The following is a 22,650-nucleotide window of genomic DNA, read 5'->3' as shown; positions in this document are numbered from 1 at the left end:
TGATCGCGAGATTATTGTAATTCGCGTAACTCGACGTGGGTTACAATTTTTCCCTTTCTATTTTTTAAAGCAAATCTTGGAATGCAAAATTTTAAATAAACAAAGATTTAAATAATTTTAATTAACTTAAGACTACGTTAAAACTATTATACCTACAAGCAAACGAAAAGTGGTGTTTCTACTTAAACGACTGAGAAATTATTTTTCTCTCATCTTTTGTTACTTTACAAGTTTATATATTTCTAAAGGAAGACGCAAGAGGAGGAAAATCTTTGGAAATTAATCACCTCGCAATTTAGAAACATCAAAGACAATTCTTACTTCGTTCTATTTCTTTTCTTCGAGCATAGTCATTTTACATTCACAGAAATTCCAAATCACACTGTACTTTGATTGTCAAAGGAATAGATGACGCCTTACACAATTTTTTATTTTGACACAGTGGTAATCTTTTCCATTTTGGCACACACATTGTCTAGGTATACCACTTAAACTACTTAATCCAAAGGTTATCGCGATTAATTTCCATCTTCTTAGAATAATTCTTGGGCTTTACTTTCCTCGTGGATTTTCGACGACGTACAAACGGAATTATTAATTCATTTCAATTCTTAACAACCCTTTGGCAAAAGGAAATCGATGAAACGAAAATATTATACAATGATTTTGAATACCGTTTCTACGTCGTCCTACTTAACAAGCGTTGATCCGTATCTATGATACCGTGCTGACAATAATACGCGACGAACCAGGAGTTATATTAATCTCTCCTTCTATGTACAGATACTCGCTGGAAGAAAATACTAGCGGCAGAGATTTTTCACGTTAGGCCAAATAACCTGCGCCTCCGCGTTACTCTTCGAACCGAGAACGCTAGGAGTGCGTCAAGAGGGTTCATTTATATTTTAATTCAGGGATGGTTATCATGAAAATCTCTCAGAGTTATATGGTACATTATAATTCAAAATATAATGAGAATATTTGAGAAACTGGTACAATATGACAGACTAAGTATTCAACCCTTTCATTGCTAAGGGTGACTTTAGTCCTCCACTACTAAACAATCATTGGATACTAGGCTATTCTCCTTAGTTAAAATGTTCTATTTATCATTTTTCATTTTTCAAGGAATTTTAAAATGTTCCGAGTCAATATAGAAAATCAACTTGTCCATTTTCCTGAGGTTATAACGTATTATATTGAATCCAGAGATTACCCTGATGCCCATCTCTGCTCTATTAATTCGCACGAGAGTGTAATATTGGCACGTTTATTGCCACAGATATTATTAATGACTGGCACTAACTTAATTTCAAAATCAAGGGTATTTTATATAATAATAATTTGAAATAGAAAATTGAAACATTGTAATGTGCCGCACTAGGCATGGCTATTTCTACTGTGGCTAGTAACATTTTATTTTTTAAAAGAAAAAATTATAATTCTACGAGTCAATGGCGCAACCATAATTGCCCGATGGGGAGGAAGGGGTTAAAAAATTATTTTCATCTTTTATTAGCTCCATAATAATATTAAGTTTAATTGTATTTAATCTTGTTATCGTTATTTGAAATTTTTGAAAATAATTCAGCATTTATTAAAAAAAGATTTTCCATTTCTTAATAGAGGGGTCTATTGCACCATTGCATATCGAGAAATAATTATTTAAATATTAATGCGACTCACTGTATTTCACGTTAAGAAACAATCGAGGATCTTTGAGATTTGATTTAGAGATGTTCCATACGGTTCCATGTAGAAAAACGAGATTCGTATCTCTTACAAAATACACGATACATATTAGCAGCTCGATGTGCTATTAGATATATTTATCGCGAAACTACTTATTGACAATGTTGGCCAAAAAAAAAAATAAAAATACGAACGAACGATCTATGATTACAATTGTACTCTACATTTCATACAAGTACCAGTGTTCGTGACCACTGTCGTAACAACGTTTACTTTCGAGCTAACAAAGTGCAACGGGTCGCGATTCGAAATTTCGATTTTTCATATAAAGAAGGACAGATATAAATTGTTTATCCTATATGTTTCGAGATACAAATTTAACCCTACGGGATAGATATCGAAGAAATTTGACTCAGGTCGGATTGTGCGACGCAAAAATACGTTCTAGAAAGCTTTGCAAAAATTGGCCACTTTTCTATGCAATTTTTTAGAAGAGTACTGTGTGTATATACCGATCTATTTATTTATCTCTTTACCCCCATCTGTCATCAGTTTTTCAATTAAAGGCCCTTTACGTTCATGTCCAGAGTGCGTTGAACATGAGATTTTCTATTCAACATTCTCTGAATATATTCTTCAGTTTCAAAGAGCCTGTCTTTACGATCTTTCTATCTCCTGAGAAAAAGAGTAATGTTTCTTGAGGACGGCTGCCTTTAGAATAGTAAGAGAAATAGTACGTTAGCAAAATTGATAATTCGGCATAAAAGACAAGAATTGACGAGATAGAAATTGGTCGAGCATCGATGGATAAAACGATTCATTTATGGAATTATAATTCACTAATATTTTATTATTCATTTTTCTTCTGAATCATTAACATTGATTTACATCAATCGTCAATGAATTTTCTCGTTCATCCATCGTTCCGACAATTAATTAACCGTTTCTATTATCAGAAATATTTGTCATAAAATTCATTTTTTCTTTGTTAAATTATTATTTCTAAAAGGCGAGGTCTCGGAAACTACGGTTTTTACTACTTGCCAGTCGCTAGATCATCCTAAATCTGAAATGGAGATGAGAGTGGCACAGATAAACTTTTCTAGTTTATATTGTTACAATATAGGTTGCATGTAGCCGACTTTGATTATGCATTTTATGAGAAAAGTGGTTGATTGAATGAATTTCAGCGGAATATGAAGCTTTTCTATTCAGATTCGTATAACAGAATTTTGCAAATCGCGACATTATTCTTCTCGATATACAGAGCCGAACAATTGCATTACGTTTTTTCCTTGAAACGATATTAGATCGATAGAAGTTTTCAAATCGACACTCTTTTCTGCGATTCGTATTTTACAAACAATTGACAACAACAATTATTTCAGCTACTCCTTTGGCTACGTCGATGCTTGGTTATAAATATTTCATTTAACAGGCTTTACACGTTTATACACCTCGTGAAGCGCAAAACAAATGAACGTATCCTCTTGGAAAAAAGAATTGTTTTTTCTTAGAAATCATTTGTTATACAAAGTTATTGTTAACTGAAAAATTGTTATGAATAATTGAAAAATGGATTTTTCCTGGGGAAATCTACTTGAAACTTTGGATAATCTTTATAATGTACTTTAGCAATCAAACAATTAATTAAACCTTTATTATTTAATAAAAAAAAAAACAATATTAAACTAACTTTTTCCCAACGAGGATTCGCATCGAATTTCTTTGAAACATTTTCTTTTCGTTGTGGGCATATGATGTGTCTCTACCGATTCTCAGCATTTTCACAAAACGAATCGGTTTCCGCTGTCATACGCGATTTAATTTCTCGTATAACACAATTTATTCTCCAACGATCGTCGACTCGTCGCACCAACAACAATAACGAGCTAACAATAGCGACGTTCAATCGTCGCGAGTAACTTTTTTTTATTTTTTTATTACGTGTATCGTCATATATTTTTATTCGATTTTCCCTATTTATCTCTATCCAGTTCAACGCGACTACTCTCGTATCCGACGTCCATCAAAACCTACATACGTGATTCAATGAAAAAGAGAACTTGGACGTACCTTCGAAACAATGGGGATAAAACTATAGCATCGATTCCACTTTGTCACGAACTTTCCTTCGTAGTTCGAGCTATTGACGGAGTCGACAAATTAGCCGTGTACCATCACGACATTGACAAGTTATACTCGATATCTTTCCCTAAGACTCGTCGAACGAAACGCGATCGTAATAAAAGTTGGCCGTTTTCTGTAAAGCGACCGTCAATCCCTGCCGCTTCGAAACCAGCCTCTCCCCATCCCTCGATGCTTGTTCTTCTTTTCCTTCGAGATAAACTGCTTTAAAACAGACCATTCTTCTGCCTCCAGGACGCTTTCCTTAAGGAGATGTCGTCGAGTTTTCCGTAACGAGGACTCTGTTGAGAGAATTCAACAGTTCCTCGTTCTCACGTCGCACTGGAACACCGGATAAATATTTCGTTAATCACTGCTTCTGGCTTGTTTATACGCCTTAAGCTTTATTTACGTTGCTTGAGTAAATGGGGGAGTGAGACTAGGAGGAAATACCCGTATACTGTAAACGATTTTAGTAAATGACTGGTAGAGGATTATAACTAGCGAAGATGAAATATTTTGTTTACAGTCCTAGTATATAGTTTGAAACTAACCACGCTCTTTCTCTCGAAGTAACTCATTTAAAATGTATTTTATTAATCATGCCATTTATATTGTCTGAAAATTAATTGTGACCATGAAATTACACTTTTAGGATGATTTTTATAAAAAAAAATAAATGATCATCATTTTAATTAAATGTATATATATACCTAATGTAGAATTGTTATTACTGAGGATAGTTATTTATTTATTAAAATTATTTTAAAATGATTACATCGGGCACGATGTTCAGCAAGTTCCTTAGAGCCCACAGCAGGGCTCAAAAATGTACTGTGGGTTAAAGTAACCACCACCACGAGAACCGATGCTGCCAGAAGGAAAATAAACGTTCCCAGGACGATCATAGCAATTCTTCGATGACGTCTTGCTTGCTCCGTATCTTCAACATCCTCTACAACCTTCTCAGTTTCCTTTGCTTCGATCTTTAAGGGGCGAACAGAATCCTTCCTTCGAGCAGTACTTGCTCTTCGCGATTTTGATCTTCTATTTGTGCTACCTCTTCTACCATTTCCTGAACAATTTCTTATTTTTAATCATTTGTAGTTTCGTTTCCTAACATTTATGATTGGTTCTTTCTCTTTTCTTTATAGATTTTCCATCGATCTGATTATTTTCTAATTAAACTCAAAGACGTCTCGATAAAAATATTCCCACTCCCTTTTATACAATTTGTGGAAGCAGAATAGCAAACAAAAATGATCTAATATTATCTCGATGTTATTTTCGAACAAATACATTTTTCACCATTGAAAGGTCGCGTCCTGAAAAGGATCGAAGAGGCGATAAACCAATCATAGTTTGAAAAATGTCCGCCCACGCGTGACAGCGATTTTACCGATCGACGTAATTAATCGACGAACGCGAAATCGTTATTACGTCACAGAGCAGTATAGTAACAAACAATGTGGGTGCGTTTCTGATCGATCGAAAAGTCTGATGACCCAATTGTCTCCTACCTAACGGTGTTGGTTTGCTGCAGCTGTTTGTTCTCGAACGGCTGGATTGCACGCTGGAACGACGGCTAGGACGTTGATCGAGTTCCGAATTGTTTTTCCCCTGTTTCGAGTTACCGGTTTTCGAGTGACCGGAAACGTTACGTCGCGGTTCGTCGTCGTTGCTCGACGGATAAAGAGTGGAACGATCGTCCAATTTGAAATCGGTAGCTTCGGGATCCAACTGATAAAATGTCCCACTCTCCGTAGGATACAACGTGTAACTATTGTTCGATTGATGACAATGATCCGGGGATGGTTCATGAGAGATTTCAAATGACGTGTCATCCATATAGAAGATTATTCGTTCGGATGACGAGCGGGATAATCGACGATTCACGTCGCTCTCTTGTACCGTTTTCGATCGATTCGTCATAGTGGATTAATATTTCTGATGTATCTGTTGATTGGAAATTTTCGATAATTTTATTATTGAATATTTTCAACCCCTCGTTGTATGATTTTCTTTCTTAACTTTGAAAAGAAATCTTTTTGTTTTTAATAATTCGTCTTCAATTTACCTCAAATTTTATGTGTACTAATATCTATGGTTGACAGTGTAGATGTCATTAATAAATTATGTTTTCTGATTGTCCATGGCTATTTGTTATAACAAATTGCCCATGTTGGGATCTCCAAATATCCCACTGGGACACAAACAGAGCTTGACCCGGAATATCTTAAACAGCTTTCTCGGCTATTAATTCAGAGTGTACTTAATTACAGTCATCCACAGGGTTGCTTTAGAATTATTCCTCTGAGGCACCTATGGTGGAAAGCAACATTTTATTCACCTTCGCAGTGACATTAGAATGTAGCAAATTAATTGAGGTCGTGTTTTAAGTAGATTCGTGTTTTAGGTAGAAATTCCATCGATGCAAGTCTTATGTTTAGGATGCTATCTCGCGTTATTAATTACTCATGAATTATATTGATGCAATGCAGATTCCAGTTACCTACGCTATAGCAATAAACCAAATAGGAAGTTCACGATTTACATAACGAGATTTTGGATATTATGCGATAAATTTAATCAAACATTCATCGTACAAGAATGGTTTTCATGAAATTTCAAATACCAGAATACTATACGTATTTGTAAGCTTTTGATATAAAAGTTTTAATTTATATATTTTGTTTATGAATAAATTGGTTGACTCTGTTGTTTGAAAATGTTAAAATTATATAATCGTTAATAACATATAATAATATAATAATAATTTCCTCAGGTACTAAAATGGAAGATTTAATTTACAACATTTATAATTATTTTTAGTTACAAAAATAATTGGGGTATGGAGGGTTGAAAAACATATATAAATTAGATACGATTTCAAGGCTAGGACGATTTTTCCTTCGTGAAAAGTGTCCTGCAAATTGCCAAGGGGTTGAAAATTTCACAGAAGTTCCGCAACAGTTACACAAAAGAAAGTCTTTTTTAAACGGCAACTCGAAAGAAGGAGAATGAAAGTATAACTAAGGACAGCTAAATACGTCGTGTCTATGTAGTGGACGTCACCCTTGAGTTTGTTGCGACGTGTATTTTTAGCGGCGGATCTAGCAGGCCACCTATCCGCTTTCCATGTCTCTTTCCTCCCCCATCGACCCTCGTGTTTTGCATACGCTTGCGTCTTTCTTTGTGTCCATGTATCTGTATGCGTGTGTGTGTATGCCGGTTAAACTTACTCGTACGTATATAGGTGGCATCGGCATGCCGATAAACATACAGGGCCAAATATTTAGAAAATCCACGCCTACTGATTCGATCGAAATTATATGGATATTCGCACGTCGAAGAAGCGGAAGAATCGATGCAATACTTTTTGCAAGATCATGTTTAGCTTCCTCGATACCTGCTGATTGTCTAACCCGATGAATTAGTCGTGCATTGCACTTAGGAAATTGCTGATCAAAAGAGGAAACTCGCTGTAATTGATTCGTCCCATCGTTTCCGAATTTTTCAACCTGACACTGTTCCCTTCTGTCATCTTCTAATTTCAAACACCAAAGAAGATGATCTTTATAAAATCAAACTTATGTGATCGTAAATAGTTAGATTTTATCTGTATTAATAAATATTTGAGGTAGAATATAATTAATGTCAGATTAAATTTCTTTTTTGCTATGTATCCTATTAAGGTCGAACATGTTTGGCATGTTATTTTTAAAGCTTCGCTGAGAAACTTTTTACGGATATAGGTTCGACCAGCAAAAAATTACTTTGTTTTATCCGCGCATCCGGTACACACCGAATTTCCGGAAAATCGTGGCCAAATGTCTCGCAAACGAAAACAGTACGTTTAAACAACCTTCGGGAAATTTGTACCAGTTCATTTAAATTCAGATACACATGTTTCACCAGCCAGAATTTTATAAACGATTCAGGTACAATTGTTAGCAAAAGGACAATTTAAACAATTACTGCAATGACTGGTTCCAAGTTTCTTATTTTAAATAAATTTTATCGAGGTATTTTTGTTGAAATGTATATTGGCTATTGTCAAATTATGTTTCATCCTTGATCTATTTAATTTTATACATTATTTTCAACTTAAAAGTAAGTGTACATCAAACGTCTGTAGTTCTAGTGTTAATTACACAAAATTTGAGACGTCGACCATCAGTGACTACCATGGTAGTCAACGTCTTAAGCCAACGACATTTGTTAGATTCTGAGTGGATCGAATACATTTACGAAAACAGGTTCATGCTTAATGAACAACAGTCCGAAAATCTGATTCAGTTAGCACATAGCTCGGTGATCCCTCTTATTGTGGTACGTTAGATATTGATAATCGATAATACTCGTGTACTCGTTACCAATATTAGCGTATAGCAGCTCTCGCTGTTGTAAGGACATTCGCGTAATAATGTCAACGATGTTCGTGAAACGGGGACGAGCGAACGACGAATGTAACAGGTGATATAATCGCATGAAATGCATCGATTGTATCCTATGATCGTCTATTTATTTTATAGTTATATAGTATGTTACTATTTTTCAACAGACGGTACTGACTCCTTTTAACCCTTTCATTGCAGACGATGACGTGTACTTAAATCGTCAACAGCCGTTTATTAACCCTCGGAAGACGGACATTTCGACCCCTAATTAGAGGGTCGTTATATGCAAGCATGAAGGTAAGCCTGAACTGTGTACAACGATGAAATTATGCAGAGATATCATGAAATATTTTTTAAAAATTTGCAAATTTAAGTGCAATTTTCTTTTTCAGAGATAAAGAACTAAGGAATCTCCTAATCTGCACCAGAATGTTTAATAAACATAAAACTTTCCTAAAGGTTAAGCCAAGTTTTTTCTTGTAATTATTATGCCTTGAACTCTCAGGTAATCACGATCAGGCTTTCTACTTGCATCCAGTATGCTATATAGAATATTTAGTACTTGCTTATTGAGATGATAGTAATTTGAGGTGAATGGTCATTACAGTAGTATCGAAATAAAATTTAATCGCTCTTTAAGAAATAATTAAAAATTATTTGGATCTGATCTTCAATTTGATCCAAATTTAATTGTATAGTAATTTGAGCGTTGACTTCGTTATTGGATTAATTAAAATAGGATCCAGTTACTAATTAAAAATTCTATTTTTTCAGTAAAATTAAATTCAAGAATATCAAAATTTTTTAATAATCTCTTCTTCAATGTTTCACTGTTAACTTTAATACGTCGCTCTTTAATTTTTTTTTCCAGTATTAGAAGTAACCTAGACCTCTTTTTATCGTCAACTATTAACATGTTCAGTGGGTCAGCAGGTTGGTAATCGTTATTATAATATACCTTACTATACACGGTCACTTTTACGGTACGGTATCCTGTTAATAAAAGAGAGGTTCGAGAACTGAACAATTAAGGAATATCCGAAATTCCTGAATTTTGTACTCTATTTCCATTCAAAGAAGTAGAATGTCTAGCAACAAAGAGTTTTGAAAATCAATTTCTTAAAGCGATTTTCTTCGTCATTCAAGTCGCGAGTTCGCTATACCGTAAAATCGATCCACCCCTTTGTCGTTCGCACAGTTTACTTTTTTCCTCGTAAAATTAGCATTCGGTCAGCCGACAAAAATTTATGGCTGGAGATTGTTGGCAACGGTGGTATTATCGTCATGTAAATCTGCTGAACTTCGCGCAATAAAATTTCAAATTACGTATCACGATCATCTGGTGTTCTTAGCTAAAACTTGGTATTAAAATGAATTGTTGGATCTTCACACTATTCATTACCCCCTTTGCCATTTTACAAGAGTAAACGAATTTATTTCAGTCAAACCACGGATTTATACTTCGACTCTGAATACTAAAACGATTCGATGATAAATCATTGCAAATGCTTCCACGGTTTATTGCATACCAAACGACGCGGTTGGTTTACAGTGTTCCATAAACGAGGCAAAACTTTGTAAAACAATTTCTGAAATTACAGCAATATCTGATATGCTGTGTCATCGCTCTATTGGGAGTAATAAAGAACGAAATAAAACATTTATTTCTGTCAGCCTCTGCATTTGATGTCACTGAATCATTAAAACTCTTCCATGAACCAAATTTCATAGACGTAAACACGAAAAAAAATTTGATAAAATTGTTTATAAAAAAAATTTCATATAAACAAGATTAACACGTAATAATTCTCAAATAGAAAATTTATTCCTCATTTTTTATTTCTGTTTAGTAAACAAACTTCTAAAACAGCTTCGATACATCAGCTGTTTCTTATTCTCTGTCAAAAAGTATGATAGGAAGATTTACTTCGAAAATCATCAGTCACTCTTGAAACGACGTTATAAAAGCATCCAGGACGGAAAAGTTCGAAATCGTTCAGGGAACAAGACGAGTGACAGATGCGATAAAAATGTCAGCCCTCGGGCTGGTTGTTCTTAAAATTCTATTCGAGACACCATTACGTTTTCCGTGAAGCTGTAAATTCATCGGGATACGCGTTTCTGTCTGGCTATGTGCGTCAACGGGAAATTTGGGAAATCGAAGAATGCGATCGAATCAGGCTTCTGCCAACTGGAGTAGTCTCAATCATGGATCCGGTTATATTCGTTCTTTTAATGACGTACATCAAAATCGAACACGTCGGAGAAATCAGTCGGCCACAGACTTGACCCGATTCCACGAGAGTGCATAATGATGTAAACGTATCGTGGAAAAGCGTCGAAACGTGTGCGAGAAAATGTTTGCAAGTCGCGATAGCTGCACGCCTTGTATCGATCAGAAAAGTAAACCGAATCGAGTTTTATAACTGTTTACGTTTCGTGCTTACCACCTTCCTTGCAAACCTTCTATTCCGCCTTTTCCGCGTTTTTTTATCTTTCCTTTTCGGGTTCTGGGTCAAAATGTTATTTCTTTTTACATTGATTGAAAAGTTGCCCGGGTAGATTGAACGGGGATAAAATAAACTAATAAACCAGATGATAAATGTTATTCAATTTATTTTTTTCTTCAGTTTCAATTAGTTTATTTTAACCCCCGTCATTTTACATGTGTATGTCAGTGTAAAGTTATTGTTTATAGCAATTCCCCTCCCTCAAATTAGAATTTTATTAATCATACTTTCACTTAGAATTATTATTTATTCTGTTTTGAGAATTTGGTATTGTTATATTAAAGTAATCAATTTTCAAAACATTTATTAATGAATTTTCTATTTCAAAGGACTATTATTTAAAACAATTGACAGAAACTGACAGCAACAATCACTTATATAGCTTTGGTGTAATGTACTGGTTACAATAAGGAGATTAATGGTTTTATATATCGGATCGATACGTTCGTGATAGCCACGTCTTTGCAACGTTATTATTGATGGTTATTAAAAGAAAGAGAAAAATATTTAAATTCAATTTAACTTTCAAAAGACCCAAAGAATTAAGTAATTTCAATGAAGTAACTAAATGATTATTCCATAAATAATTATTCCTTGTAGAGATTTATAATTTTATTCTTGTTTTAAAAAATTGTAATCTTATGTAGTTGAAAAAAAGCTTAGTTTGTTCTGTTTATTTATTAACAGAGTGATTGTCATTTATTAACAAATTTTGTATAGTTGAATAATCAGTCAAGGGAATGAGAACAGAAATTAAATGTCAAGTGAAAAATATGATGTTAAAATTGTAGCAAAATTACTCCAGTAAAAATATATTATCATTTATACGAATAGAGCAATAAAGTCAGTACTAAAAAAAAAGAGCTCCCAGGGGAAGACAGTTCGTAACTCGATTCTAAAAGCATAATGGACACTCACCCTAATGGACCACAAGATTGCTGTTTTGCATGTCAAAACACTAGATAAAAGAAGCCGGTCTGCTCCGAGCACCTTTCTATTAAATTTCTAGGTGTCTGAGAAATTTGAGAGCACATACATATTTTGGTTAAAATTTCCCCGTCGTCAATATATTCAGAATTTAAAATACACCTTATAATTTTAAAAACGTTCAAGCTATACTTTTCATTTTAAAAATAATAAATTTGCGGAATTGACGTTCCAAATTTTCAATTTGCAAGTGATTAGAGTTAATTGGTGAACACTGAAATTTGTCGAGAATACTTTCTATATAAGAATCTACGAAAAAGATTTTGGAGAAAGATAATTTAAGATATCTTCTTTCATTCGAATGCTTTCATTCAAGCAACACTTCACCACGTTTTGTATTTATTTCTTAAATCAACATTTCAATAGTTTTTTAAATACCGCTGTGCAATATTCGGTATTTTACGCCCACTTGAGCAACGCTTTAATAAACTGGTAGAATTTGAAGTAGTAAAACATGCAAAGGATGTGTGAGTAAAGATGATATTAAAAAGATCCGTTCAACCAGAAGAATTGTACTTCTACGAAAATATCTTACATTTGAAACTCAATTGATCGTGACCTATCGAGCATATTACTGTTCAATTCTTATTAATCTTGAATGTAAAATCAATAATTCAAACTCTTCCAGTAGCCAAATAATTATATTTTCTCGGTGTCTCTTTTTTAATACCAAATTCTTAGAAACACTCTGTAATATTGTTACCCTGTTCCAGAAGAAACTAAATTAAAATTACATGAAATATTCCATCTTCCAATTACCTCTCAGCAACATGAATCACGATACCTACAACCGAAAAACACCTTACTCAGCCTTAAACTTCTCCTTGAAACATCGATTCACATTAACATCCCCCTTAAATTATATACTTTGATGTTTCTACTCGACATATCGGTTCGAAGGTCTCGTCGGATCACTATTGACCAAAGAAGAAATATTCCTCGACCGAAAATAGAACATCGACACGGTTTTGTTTAAAGGAAGGGCACGTTTGGCACTGGGTAACACATTCGGAGGAACACACTCTGTTTAGGTCGAGCGGGTCGAGTTGACCCGACGGCTTGTTGGCCGCGTTGAAGGTGGCGAGAAGCAGAAAACTAAAAGGATGAATCGCGGGATAAAGTTTTCGTGCTGGTTTCACCACGGAAATCCGACGGCTGACTGGAGGATTCGCAGACGTGCGCCTTTAATTTAGAGGCGCGGAGCGCCCTCGAGCCCGCACACTGCATTCGCCGTTTCTCCCTGACGCCTGTATGCTCGTATATGTGTTCTGTGTACGATGTTGGTACACAAATCCCAGCTGAAAGTGCTTTTTCGCGCTGGTTTCAGTTGCACAAGTGCCACCGACCGCCGCACAATTCCGTCGGTTAATTGGCCGAAACTTGTGACGCGAGAAATGCCAGGCCGTTTAAAGGACCGTCGAGGCCGAACCGAAATCAACCTGAAATCCTATGTTCCAGGAAATACACCCTGATTTCACTGGACCGTGACTGGATAAATAGAGAGTAACTATACTTTCGCCAAGTATCTCGTTAACAATCAAATATCAGAATAAAAGAAGGATTCCTTATCAATACGAATAATGATGAACGTCGAAACGAGGAAAGGTGCTTCATCGATATACACTTCTCTGGCCTTAATTTCAACAACATTGATTTTCCCGTTTCGAGGAATAATTGTGCACTATTCGACACTTGTTTTTGGTGAGCTACGAATATAATCAAGCCATAATGCAAAGTGGGATTGCTATATCTGTTCGTTCAGAGGACAACAGGGTATTGATATCGTGAAACATGAACGGATTGTAATTGCAATTCGAGGTGATATCTCTTGGGATTGCCTGCATATTTCATCGTTAATACAAAGAACTGGCTCCTCTAGAGACATGCCCCAAATATCTTAGATTCCAAACTTCCTGACAACCTGGTAGAACAAAATTTATACCAGACTTCTAATAATCCTTTGAAAGTTTTTCTGAAGTTCAATATATTTCAAGTATAAATGTTAAGAATCTTTAGAACCTTTTTGAAAATATGATTTTTTATTTATCAGTGTAATTTCATGGCACATGGTATTAAGAAATTAATTAAATTCTGGCTATCCATAATGTGACGTTTACATTATGCATTGAAGTCTTTTCGAAAGTCGAGTGTTCTGCATGCTATAGGAAAATATAATTAATGCGTGTGAATAATGCAGTTAAGTGGTTCAGATTTAAAATCTTTCCATTGAAAGCTTTCATCGAGATATTATTTAGTTTAATAATAAGCAACCGTGCCGCAATATCAAAAGCATAAGAAACAAGTTTTTCCTATTGCAGCTGTAATAATTTAATTTAATTTAATTAGGTAGATTTTATAGAAATTGAAGTCATCGCTTACCCATTTCGTCAATGATTGGCGCCATTCTAAGGGTGACTCCGACCAAGAGCAAAGACATAGCAAGGAGAAGACAAGCAGTCGCGACGATCGTCCATCGAGCACGAGGAGGAAGTTCTTCGGGATCAACCAGTTCCTCTTGAGGACCTGTATTGACCACTTTACGCCGTTTCCGTTTCCGCTTTCTACGGGGTCGATGATACTTCTCTCGAGGTGCCGCGATCTTCTCGGGACCGCTCAAGGTTTCCTCTTCTTCCAAATCGTCAGCTATGTTCAACGCCACGTAATCGTCGTCGTCGTAATGGATCTTTCTGTAAGTATAAACAACACAAATTATTATTTCAACGGATCATATAAATGTACAGATAAGTATCTAAGAAAATAATCTAATAACTATTATAATTATACGGTAAGAAATTTTCGAAGAGCAGTATACTAATTAGTAAGCTTTAATGGTTCTTGAAATGGATGCACTTAACGAAGATGCAGGAACTCTATACATTAGCAAAGTTTCATTAATGATTAAATATATCAAAGTACTGTTTCAGGTTTTCTAGGAGAAACGGATACTGAACACCTATCACGTCATACTACTACGCTGACGTCAGGACTAGTAATTATCGGTCTAATTAGGAATCAATTACACTAATCGATCATAATTTATTCCAACTAAAAGTTCTATTACGATTAATTGCAGCTAGAAATAATTGGGCTTTTTTAGAAGATTAAAGTACATTTCTATTGCAATTAAAAGTATACTTTATTAAATTAATTATTAATTGATTGACACCTGGTTTTAATGTTTCGCGTTGAAAAAAATTAACGAACTTGTCAATTCTGTCGCACGAAGGTGTCAAATTTTAACGAGTAAAAATGGCGACTCTAAATGAAAATAATTAAACACAAAATTCAACTTCAGTAAAGTGGCTTGATCCAAATATGTGTCAGGCAAAGATAAAACGTTCAACTGACGCATTCATAATATAGGTCATGCTACAATTTTCGAGTATTCCCGTACTAAAGCAAACTGAACAAAGAAAAATATATGTGTGTTCTTTAACATCACGTAAAAAAAAAAAATATTTCCATAGTATTACAGAATATTTGCGCACTGCGGCAGTTATAATTAAATTTTAGATTTATATGCAAATTTGTGAAATTTATGGAAACTGTAGCTTTAAAACAACTGAAATTTAGTAGAATTATATGATAACAAATTTCTAGAATTTTTTAATAAATTTAGAGTATAATACAGGGTGTCTCAGGTAGGGCAGTACAGCCAAGTAGAGGGTGATTCTATAGGTAAAAACAAATTAATAAAAGAGAATAAATTTCTTTTGTTTGAAAATTCATTTTCAAGAAAATTAGGTTTTAAAATTGAATTGCATACATAAGCAATGAAACTGGAAAGAATAGTTAGAGAAGCTATGATAGAAACATAGTTAAAATTGCCACATTATTAACGATAAGTCGAACAAAAGAAGAGATATAATGATCCTTGTGATGATTGCATAGTTAAAAGTCAGGAAGTACATTGCTCTAGTATTGTATATAAAACCACGTAATTTTCGTACGGTACACGGAACCCAGCCGTAAGTAGTACAATTCAATATCAAGTCAGACCGTATTGATGCACGTGAAACGGCCATTATTCTGTTTGCGTTTAACCTCCACAAAGAAGCATACAAAGAAGGCAATAAAATGAAACTACATAGTGCTTTTCTTTGTTTGCTACGATATTCAAGTAAATTTATTCAGAACCAGTCAGAATAAACGATAGTACATTTGAACGTATCTCTTTCATTCAAATACATACAGCGTGGATAAAAGATTTAAAATATATAATTTAAAAATAATAATAATGCCTTTTTTAAGTAAATAAAATATTCTTCTTCTATAGTAATGAAACTATATTTAATTTACAATTAAAAGTACTTGATTGATTTTAGCTATTCTTTTAATTAAGTTGTCGATTTTAAAACATCAACATTCTAATAAAATTTGATGACATAAAAGTGTCGCAAAATAGTACTCGTGATACATCAATTTAAAGGTTAAAGCGTGCTAAAAATGGCTATATAAACGTTTCATCAATATTCTTAATATAGAATGAATGGTTGTGGATCGCAACGAACAATGTCGTTGTACTACATAAAGCTAATGATGAACAAAAGTGTCTCCGATCAAAATTCGAATTAACATAATGTATCTATTCAATTTTTCCACACGTTATAACATGGAAATCTTCCAAGAATTGATGACAAAAATTCTTGAGGCATGAAAATTTATTCGTTCGCTCTGCCAAATATACAGAAATGGTTGCTCGAAGCAATATGATGTGGAAAGTATGTGGTTAGGGGGCGCGATGACGTTTCACCTCGATCATTCGCAACGACCCAGGTTTCATTATACATCCGAACAGGCTTTGTTCCGCGTATGATTCTACATACTATGAAACCGTATTGGATGAACATCTAACGAAGAGACCAGCGACGTGCAACCACGCACCGAGGTGACCCAGTTTCACGGTATATTGCACTTACAGGAGAATAGAGTTCCTTTCTTTGCAAACACAGTCGCGAGTGTGTCTCTCCGACATCGCAACGAAAATACAACGTGGAAAGGCATACTTGCGGCGAACGGAAATGAGCGACACGCAACGTGAAAGTTAATTTTGTTTAATGAAACCGTTTCGTTCGATGTTAGTTTAGTCTGTCTGTGATTATCTTTCCTGGGATTAAATGAATTCTTTTCGATGAATTTATAGTCGATTGCTCTACGAGGCATGCTTTGCAATCCATTATCACGATTCATTATCGGTGAAACTTACAATTGAGCTGTACTTTGAGAAAAGTAGCAGGCACTTCGGTGCAACTGCGGATATTCGCAGGAATCGCTGAGAGTCTCTCGAGCCCTTTCAAAGTTTATCAATGCGAGATCTTGATCACCATCCATTCCGAAAAGCTCTAAACGTGAATCAAGACCAGTCTGAACGTCTTGGACAACGCCGTGAATGATGTTCGGATTTTTTGAGTATTTGCGCTTCTTTCTTGGACGTCGTGGACTTTCCGATGCTCTTCGTCTTCCTTTACCTGTAACAGTATATATTATACAAATTATTTATTTTTTGCTGTTTAACAAAATGAAATTTTCGGTCTTGTGTTATCTGATTCATCAATGTAATTATCCCTTTGCATGTTCTGCCAAATTTTAAAAAGGAACATTTTTTTATTGCCAGTATATCGCATTATTTATCGATTCTTTAACCATTCTTTGACGTAAGCTAACCCTACGTCAAAATATAAACTGCATCGATGCACTTCCACATAGAAAAAGATCTATTTTTGTACTACCTCGCTGTCAAAACGTTAGAATAGTAGTTGATAGAAAAATTCTAAAACTATAATAGATATATTATGGTTTATTACATTCTTCATTCTATTTCTGTTTGCAGCAGGTATTCAAGAGATTTCAAAAGTCATTGTACTCGACTGGAACTGTTTCAATGGATTATAAAAGCACTATTTCTTTGGCAACATCATCCACTCTTTTGTTACTCGATATTCCTCAGTGAGAAGATATCCATATATTTGAAACCGATATTCTCTTGTATGACTCGTTTAACGATAAACGATTTTCATTGTTCCATTAATGGTAATCAACTATTTTCTATCAAGAGAATTAATAAAATTTTTATATAAAATTGATGTAACACAAGTGCAATCAAATTTTATGAAATTTATTGCAGAGAAGTATTTTAAACAGCAAACAAATCGCTTTGTTTTTATTTATTTTTAAACGTGTCAATTTTCAGTACGAGTTCTTTTATCGATACCACTTCAAATACTCTGATCTTCTCCCTTTAAAGAACAATCATACCGTGGTCGCATTATACCATTGAAACTCAGTGGAACTAAAAGAATAAGCAATGAAATGAAGCAAGAAAAGTAGTTCAATTATCTCAAGTACTGTACGTGAGATCTTTTAGTCATCTACCTACCAGTTTTGTTAGATACTTTGCTCTCTTCGTACTATATCTATCAATTATTTCTAATTGCTAATTAGGAAATCATATTAATAACGTCAAATTAGAAACTGCAGAATTCGTATTAAAAAACTGGTTTTTAATATCTTCGGTAATTTATTTCGTCGTGTGTCTGACTATACGTAGCTTTTTCTACTACGGCAGTCGAGTTAAGTAGAATGTACCCCAAATACTTAACACTAGAACTACCAAACTAGTCAAAACGAATGGTTTCAAGTATCTTATTTTAAATTACAAATTTTATCAAGGTACTATTGTTAAAATGTTTTATCAAGGTAGCATGCAAATTACAACGCAGTCAGAAAAATTCAATGAAATTGAATAAATTTTCATATAAATGACAGAAAAGGACTCACTATGATGAGAATTACGATGATGATGTTCCGTGACGTCTCCGAGGAACTCATCGCAAGGAGCGGAATCGTGCCTCTTGCGGTTCTGCTGCTGCTGATGGTGATGATGATGATGATGATGATGGTGATGATGATGACTCTTCCTTCGATGTTGATGACGGCAATGATGATGATGATGATTCAACGAGGAGGAGGCAGTCGAAGTGGAAGTTAGCCTTAGCCGACGAGGACTTGCCGGCGCGCTGCCGGAACGTTTGCTTAAAGCGGAGGACGCTTTAATCGCTTCCACCTTCGTTTCCACCAGAGCAGCGAGGACGGCTTCGAGACGTGCCACCTCCATTCCACTGCCACCGTCGTCCGTCGAAACAGCCTTGTCAGCGACATCGGAAGTCGACGGAGTCACCGTCATCTCTTCACCAGCTGTTGTCACATTACGTTCCTCACCGGCCTCTATGGCGACCACTTTGCGACAAGAAAGCTCGCGGGTATTCTCGACAGCCCGCTCACCGAACGGTCACAAAACCGACACCTCACGATCCGGATTTCGTTTCTTCTTTCCACGTTCTTCCGCGAAACTATCCACTGAAAGCTCTCGTATGTATCGGGACAACATGAAGCTGAATTAACCCCTTCTGTTTTTTATTTCCATCTATCATTCGATACGTAACGTCGCCAGATCACTCGAGGTTCTTCAACTTCCTTATCCCCTTAATTCAAAATGATATTGGATAATTTTCGAAGGATAGAATAATCCACGAAGACTGCATATCCAATGGGGTTGAACGAAGAGATTATTAGACCATTATCGACAACCTTTTTCCATTGTATCGCTAATGTCACGGCTAATTGTAGGAGTGACTTCTTGCTTCTGTAAAACAGAGCACTCTCTCTGATCTTCTTTTAAACGTTTATCTTCGCGGTTACGAAGAAAACGAGCGAAGATTTTTCCTTTACGGTTCCGGTGTTTTATAAGATTAAGAGCATCGCGCGGAAACGAGATAAGCAGGGTGCTTCGTTTAGAAAAGAAATAATCAGCACGTCGCTGCGTCTGAATGAAAATTATCTTCCCTCCGGTTTGTGTTTCCTCTTTCTTCGGACATTTCTTAAATTACCAACCAAGTGTCGTCCGATCGAAGCACACCGATCCGAAAATGTATCTTATTCTAAGAAGGATCTGTTTCGTGCTCGATAGAACTCTTGACAAGCGTTTCCTCGCTGGTTAGTTGAACGATGTTGTCCTCTTCATCGATCAACCACATTATCTAACGACAGTTATCAAGAGGATCATGCTATTTAACAGATCGACCAACTCGCATTTCATTTCGCAAGTGGGTTTCAATAGAATTTGCTCGATTTCCGCCTCCATCATGGATCAACCCGATGCTCATCCACTTCTCGCTACGATCAATTGATCATTCGGTGCCGCGGGTTTAACACACGATCGAACGCGAACAATCGTCTACGATTCGTTTCAATGTACCGTGTCGAACGGTTCGGTTAAGCGAATAACTGCGAAAGTTTATTCACTCGTTCACAGTTCATTTTTGTTTTAAGACGAAATTAGTACCGTTAGCGATCCGTTAAGCTTCCTCGCCGGGATTCCATCGAATCGGAAGAACGTGCGTCCAGGATATATGTCGATCAATCGAGAAGGAAAGTCAGTCTATCGAGCTACGAGGGATCGACCTTTGTGACATCCTTTCGAAATAAAAGAAAGACCCGTGGAAGAGTGGCGCGGACGCTTAATCCCGCGTGGCCAACTTCCCTCGACCCTTCCTGCTTTCTCGCGTACCTAATGACCTCGTTCCTTTGTGAAACGCGAAACGAAACTTGGTCGAAACACGTAGCCATGTCAGGCGGCGTTCACTGTGAAATACCAGCAGTTGCTTGTGTCAAGTGTGTTTTCGAAAAACAAAAAAAAAAAGAAAAAAAGACTGGAAAAAAGTAGTCGAGAGGCGAACGACGAGGGAAGCTACCACTCGGTATGATTACCGGGAACGCGATCAGAATTTCCTCGGCGAACCGTGTTCAGACGATTTCGTGTTATTCGTGTATTAGCACAGTGTGTTGCACATGGAGATAGTGTTCCTTGATTCATCGAAAATCGCAAAATTTCTTTTCAAATATTCTCTTCGTCACCTGATCGTTAGACACCAGCTGATGTTATCCATTTTTTAATCACATCGACGTGGAAATTGTTTATCGAAGTCGATAAAAATTGCTGAGAACGATGATAAATATCGTCCACGTTGAACGCGGAGAGGTCATTAAATCTTGTCGCAGAAGCGAGGGTGCATGTGTTGTTGAACTGCAGTTCTCGAGGAAGAAACTTCGTGTCCGAAATTTCGATTTCTATGCTTTTCCAAATCTTTTCGAAATTTTAATGAAAACTCGACGATGAAAATTATCGAAAGGCAGGCGAGGGTTTATCGAGGCTCCATAGAATTGGATAGGGGTTGCGTCCTTCATGGGCACTCGTGGGATACCCGCACGGTGATTCCCGGCGAATCCATAGCTGTGAAGGACCGGTGACGTTACAATGGGACGGACGAGGCTGGTTTATCCGAGTCGTACATGGCGATCGGTCGAATTTCGAGGGTGGCGTGTCAGCAGAATACCGGAACACGACACGGGCACGCTGCTACTACGTTACTTCGTACGTTACGTAGTACGATGTGTGTCGACGCGGTGGCGCGATAAACGCACATCCCCGGCCGAAGGATTTGCGTGCGCGAGTTGTAGCGATCGCTCGAATACTGGGAAGCGTCGTGGAGCAGACAGGGTTGGTAGGCAGGTGGCCGGTCTGGCAGGGGTGCGTTCAGCCCTACCCCTTCCTACACCGCCACTTCCACTTTGCCAGCTTCTACTCCCTCTTTTTCGCCTCAACATTCTCCCGGCATCCACCGACTTCCACGACCTCCCTTCCTGCCGATATTCACCTTACCGTATGTATCCGCAATCACAATGATACTGAGTTATATGTATCATCATTTTTTGCATCCGCTCCGCGATAACATAGGACCAATATCGGTGACCATTGAAAGAATATTGAACGTTACTCATAGTTTCACCCTTCACTAAAGTGTATTTTGATAGTGATACTTTGAATTTCTTAGATTTATAAAAATTATTTTCTTCTATTTTGAAAGGAGCAGGAGGGTGGTTAAAACTACTCTTGCTGGAATAGATAGAACGGCATGATTTTTGTCGATAGATGGAAATTTCACAAGATTGCTGATCGTATACCCTTATTGTGATGTAAGATTTATGAGCAATCAGTATTTAAATAAGCTGTTGCGATTTTAGAGGGTTCGTTAAGGCGATGAAGGTATGAAAACTAAGGGTGAAGTGTAGGAATATACAGGGTGTTAATGCTAATTTTCCTTAAGATTTTTTAACTATAATATTTGGAATAATTTAATGAACAAAAGTCATTATATTATTGTCCACTAGACACAAATACATTTTGGTTAATAACTTTTTTCATTTCATGGTTGCAAATTACATCCTGTATATACGCACACATGAGTTTATATTAAAATTTGAAACGTTTTTCTTGTTTTCATGTCTTGTTTCAAGCTTGTATGAAAACAGTTTGGATTGATCAAAGTTCTAGCAAATATAAGAAAAAGATAGGGTCGTATATTTTAATTTTGTAAAAGGGACAGGCTTCGCTGGTTACCTGAATGCCGGAAAATCCTAGGAATTTTCATTATTTATAACTTAATCCCAGCTTTCCACACACAACTATCCTCCGCTGTAAACCTTGAATTTAACTACGTCACTATAATCATATATTAATAAGAAACCACGGATTATTAAAAATAAGAAAGGCAAGGATCCTTTCAGCAAGGTTTTCGTTTCCTCTATCTCACATTTCTTCTGCAGTGCTTTCAAATATTCATCACGATGCGTCAATAGACGTTCCTTGAAGATATAAACAAGTAACATGATCTAAAGAAAAATGCCTCGTGGTCTCTCCCTAAGATAACTTTTGAAATAATCAATTTTCGACCCATGCACCTTAATACTTTTTTGTAGAGAATTACTTTTTTGTATAGAAAAACAAATAGTTTTGTTCAAAAAAGTGAAGATGACCTTGAAATCTTTAGAGTTCCTCCACTTCCGGAGTCGACACATGTATCAGGTGAAGCTTTGTT

At 36.0% G+C, this 22,650-nt stretch overlaps 1 protein-coding gene across 1 annotated transcript; it reads right to left on the bottom strand.

Annotated features, from left to right (window-relative positions):
• Position 1: 1 nt before the first annotated feature.
• LOC117603642 (uncharacterized) lies at positions 2 to 21,234 on the bottom strand. Its single transcript, XM_034322982.2, has 4 exons — positions 18,494 to 21,234; positions 16,923 to 17,184; positions 14,096 to 14,403; positions 2 to 4,161 (listed from the first exon to the last, which is right to left on the bottom strand). The coding sequence occupies exons 1-4, from the start codon at positions 18,897 to 18,899 to the stop codon at positions 4,085 to 4,087; spliced, it is 1,053 nt and encodes a 350-aa protein (XP_034178873.2). The 5' UTR covers positions 18,900 to 21,234; the 3' UTR covers positions 2 to 4,084.
• Between the last annotated feature and the right edge of the window lie 1,416 nt (positions 21,235 to 22,650).

Source organism: Osmia lignaria, chromosome 11, assembly GCF_051020975.1.
Source record: "Osmia lignaria lignaria isolate PbOS001 chromosome 11, iyOsmLign1, whole genome shotgun sequence".
Classification (NCBI taxonomy): Eukaryota; Metazoa; Arthropoda; class Insecta; order Hymenoptera; family Megachilidae; genus Osmia; species Osmia lignaria.
This window is presented reverse-complemented; position numbering and strand designations above follow the sequence as displayed.

Coding starts and splice junctions, on each gene's coding strand:
- LOC117603642 (XM_034322982.2), bottom strand. CDS start 18,899: ATGACGGTGACTCCGTCGACTTCCGATGTCGCTGACAAGGCTGTTTCG. Junction 17,185..18,493: donor TCATCGTAATTCTCATCATA/GTGAGTCCTTTT, acceptor ATACTGTTACAG/GTAAAGGAAGACGAAGAGCA. Junction 4,162..14,095: donor GCCAATCATTGACGAAATGG/GTAAGCGATGAC, acceptor CCGGTGTTCCAG/TGCGACGTGAGAACGAGGAA.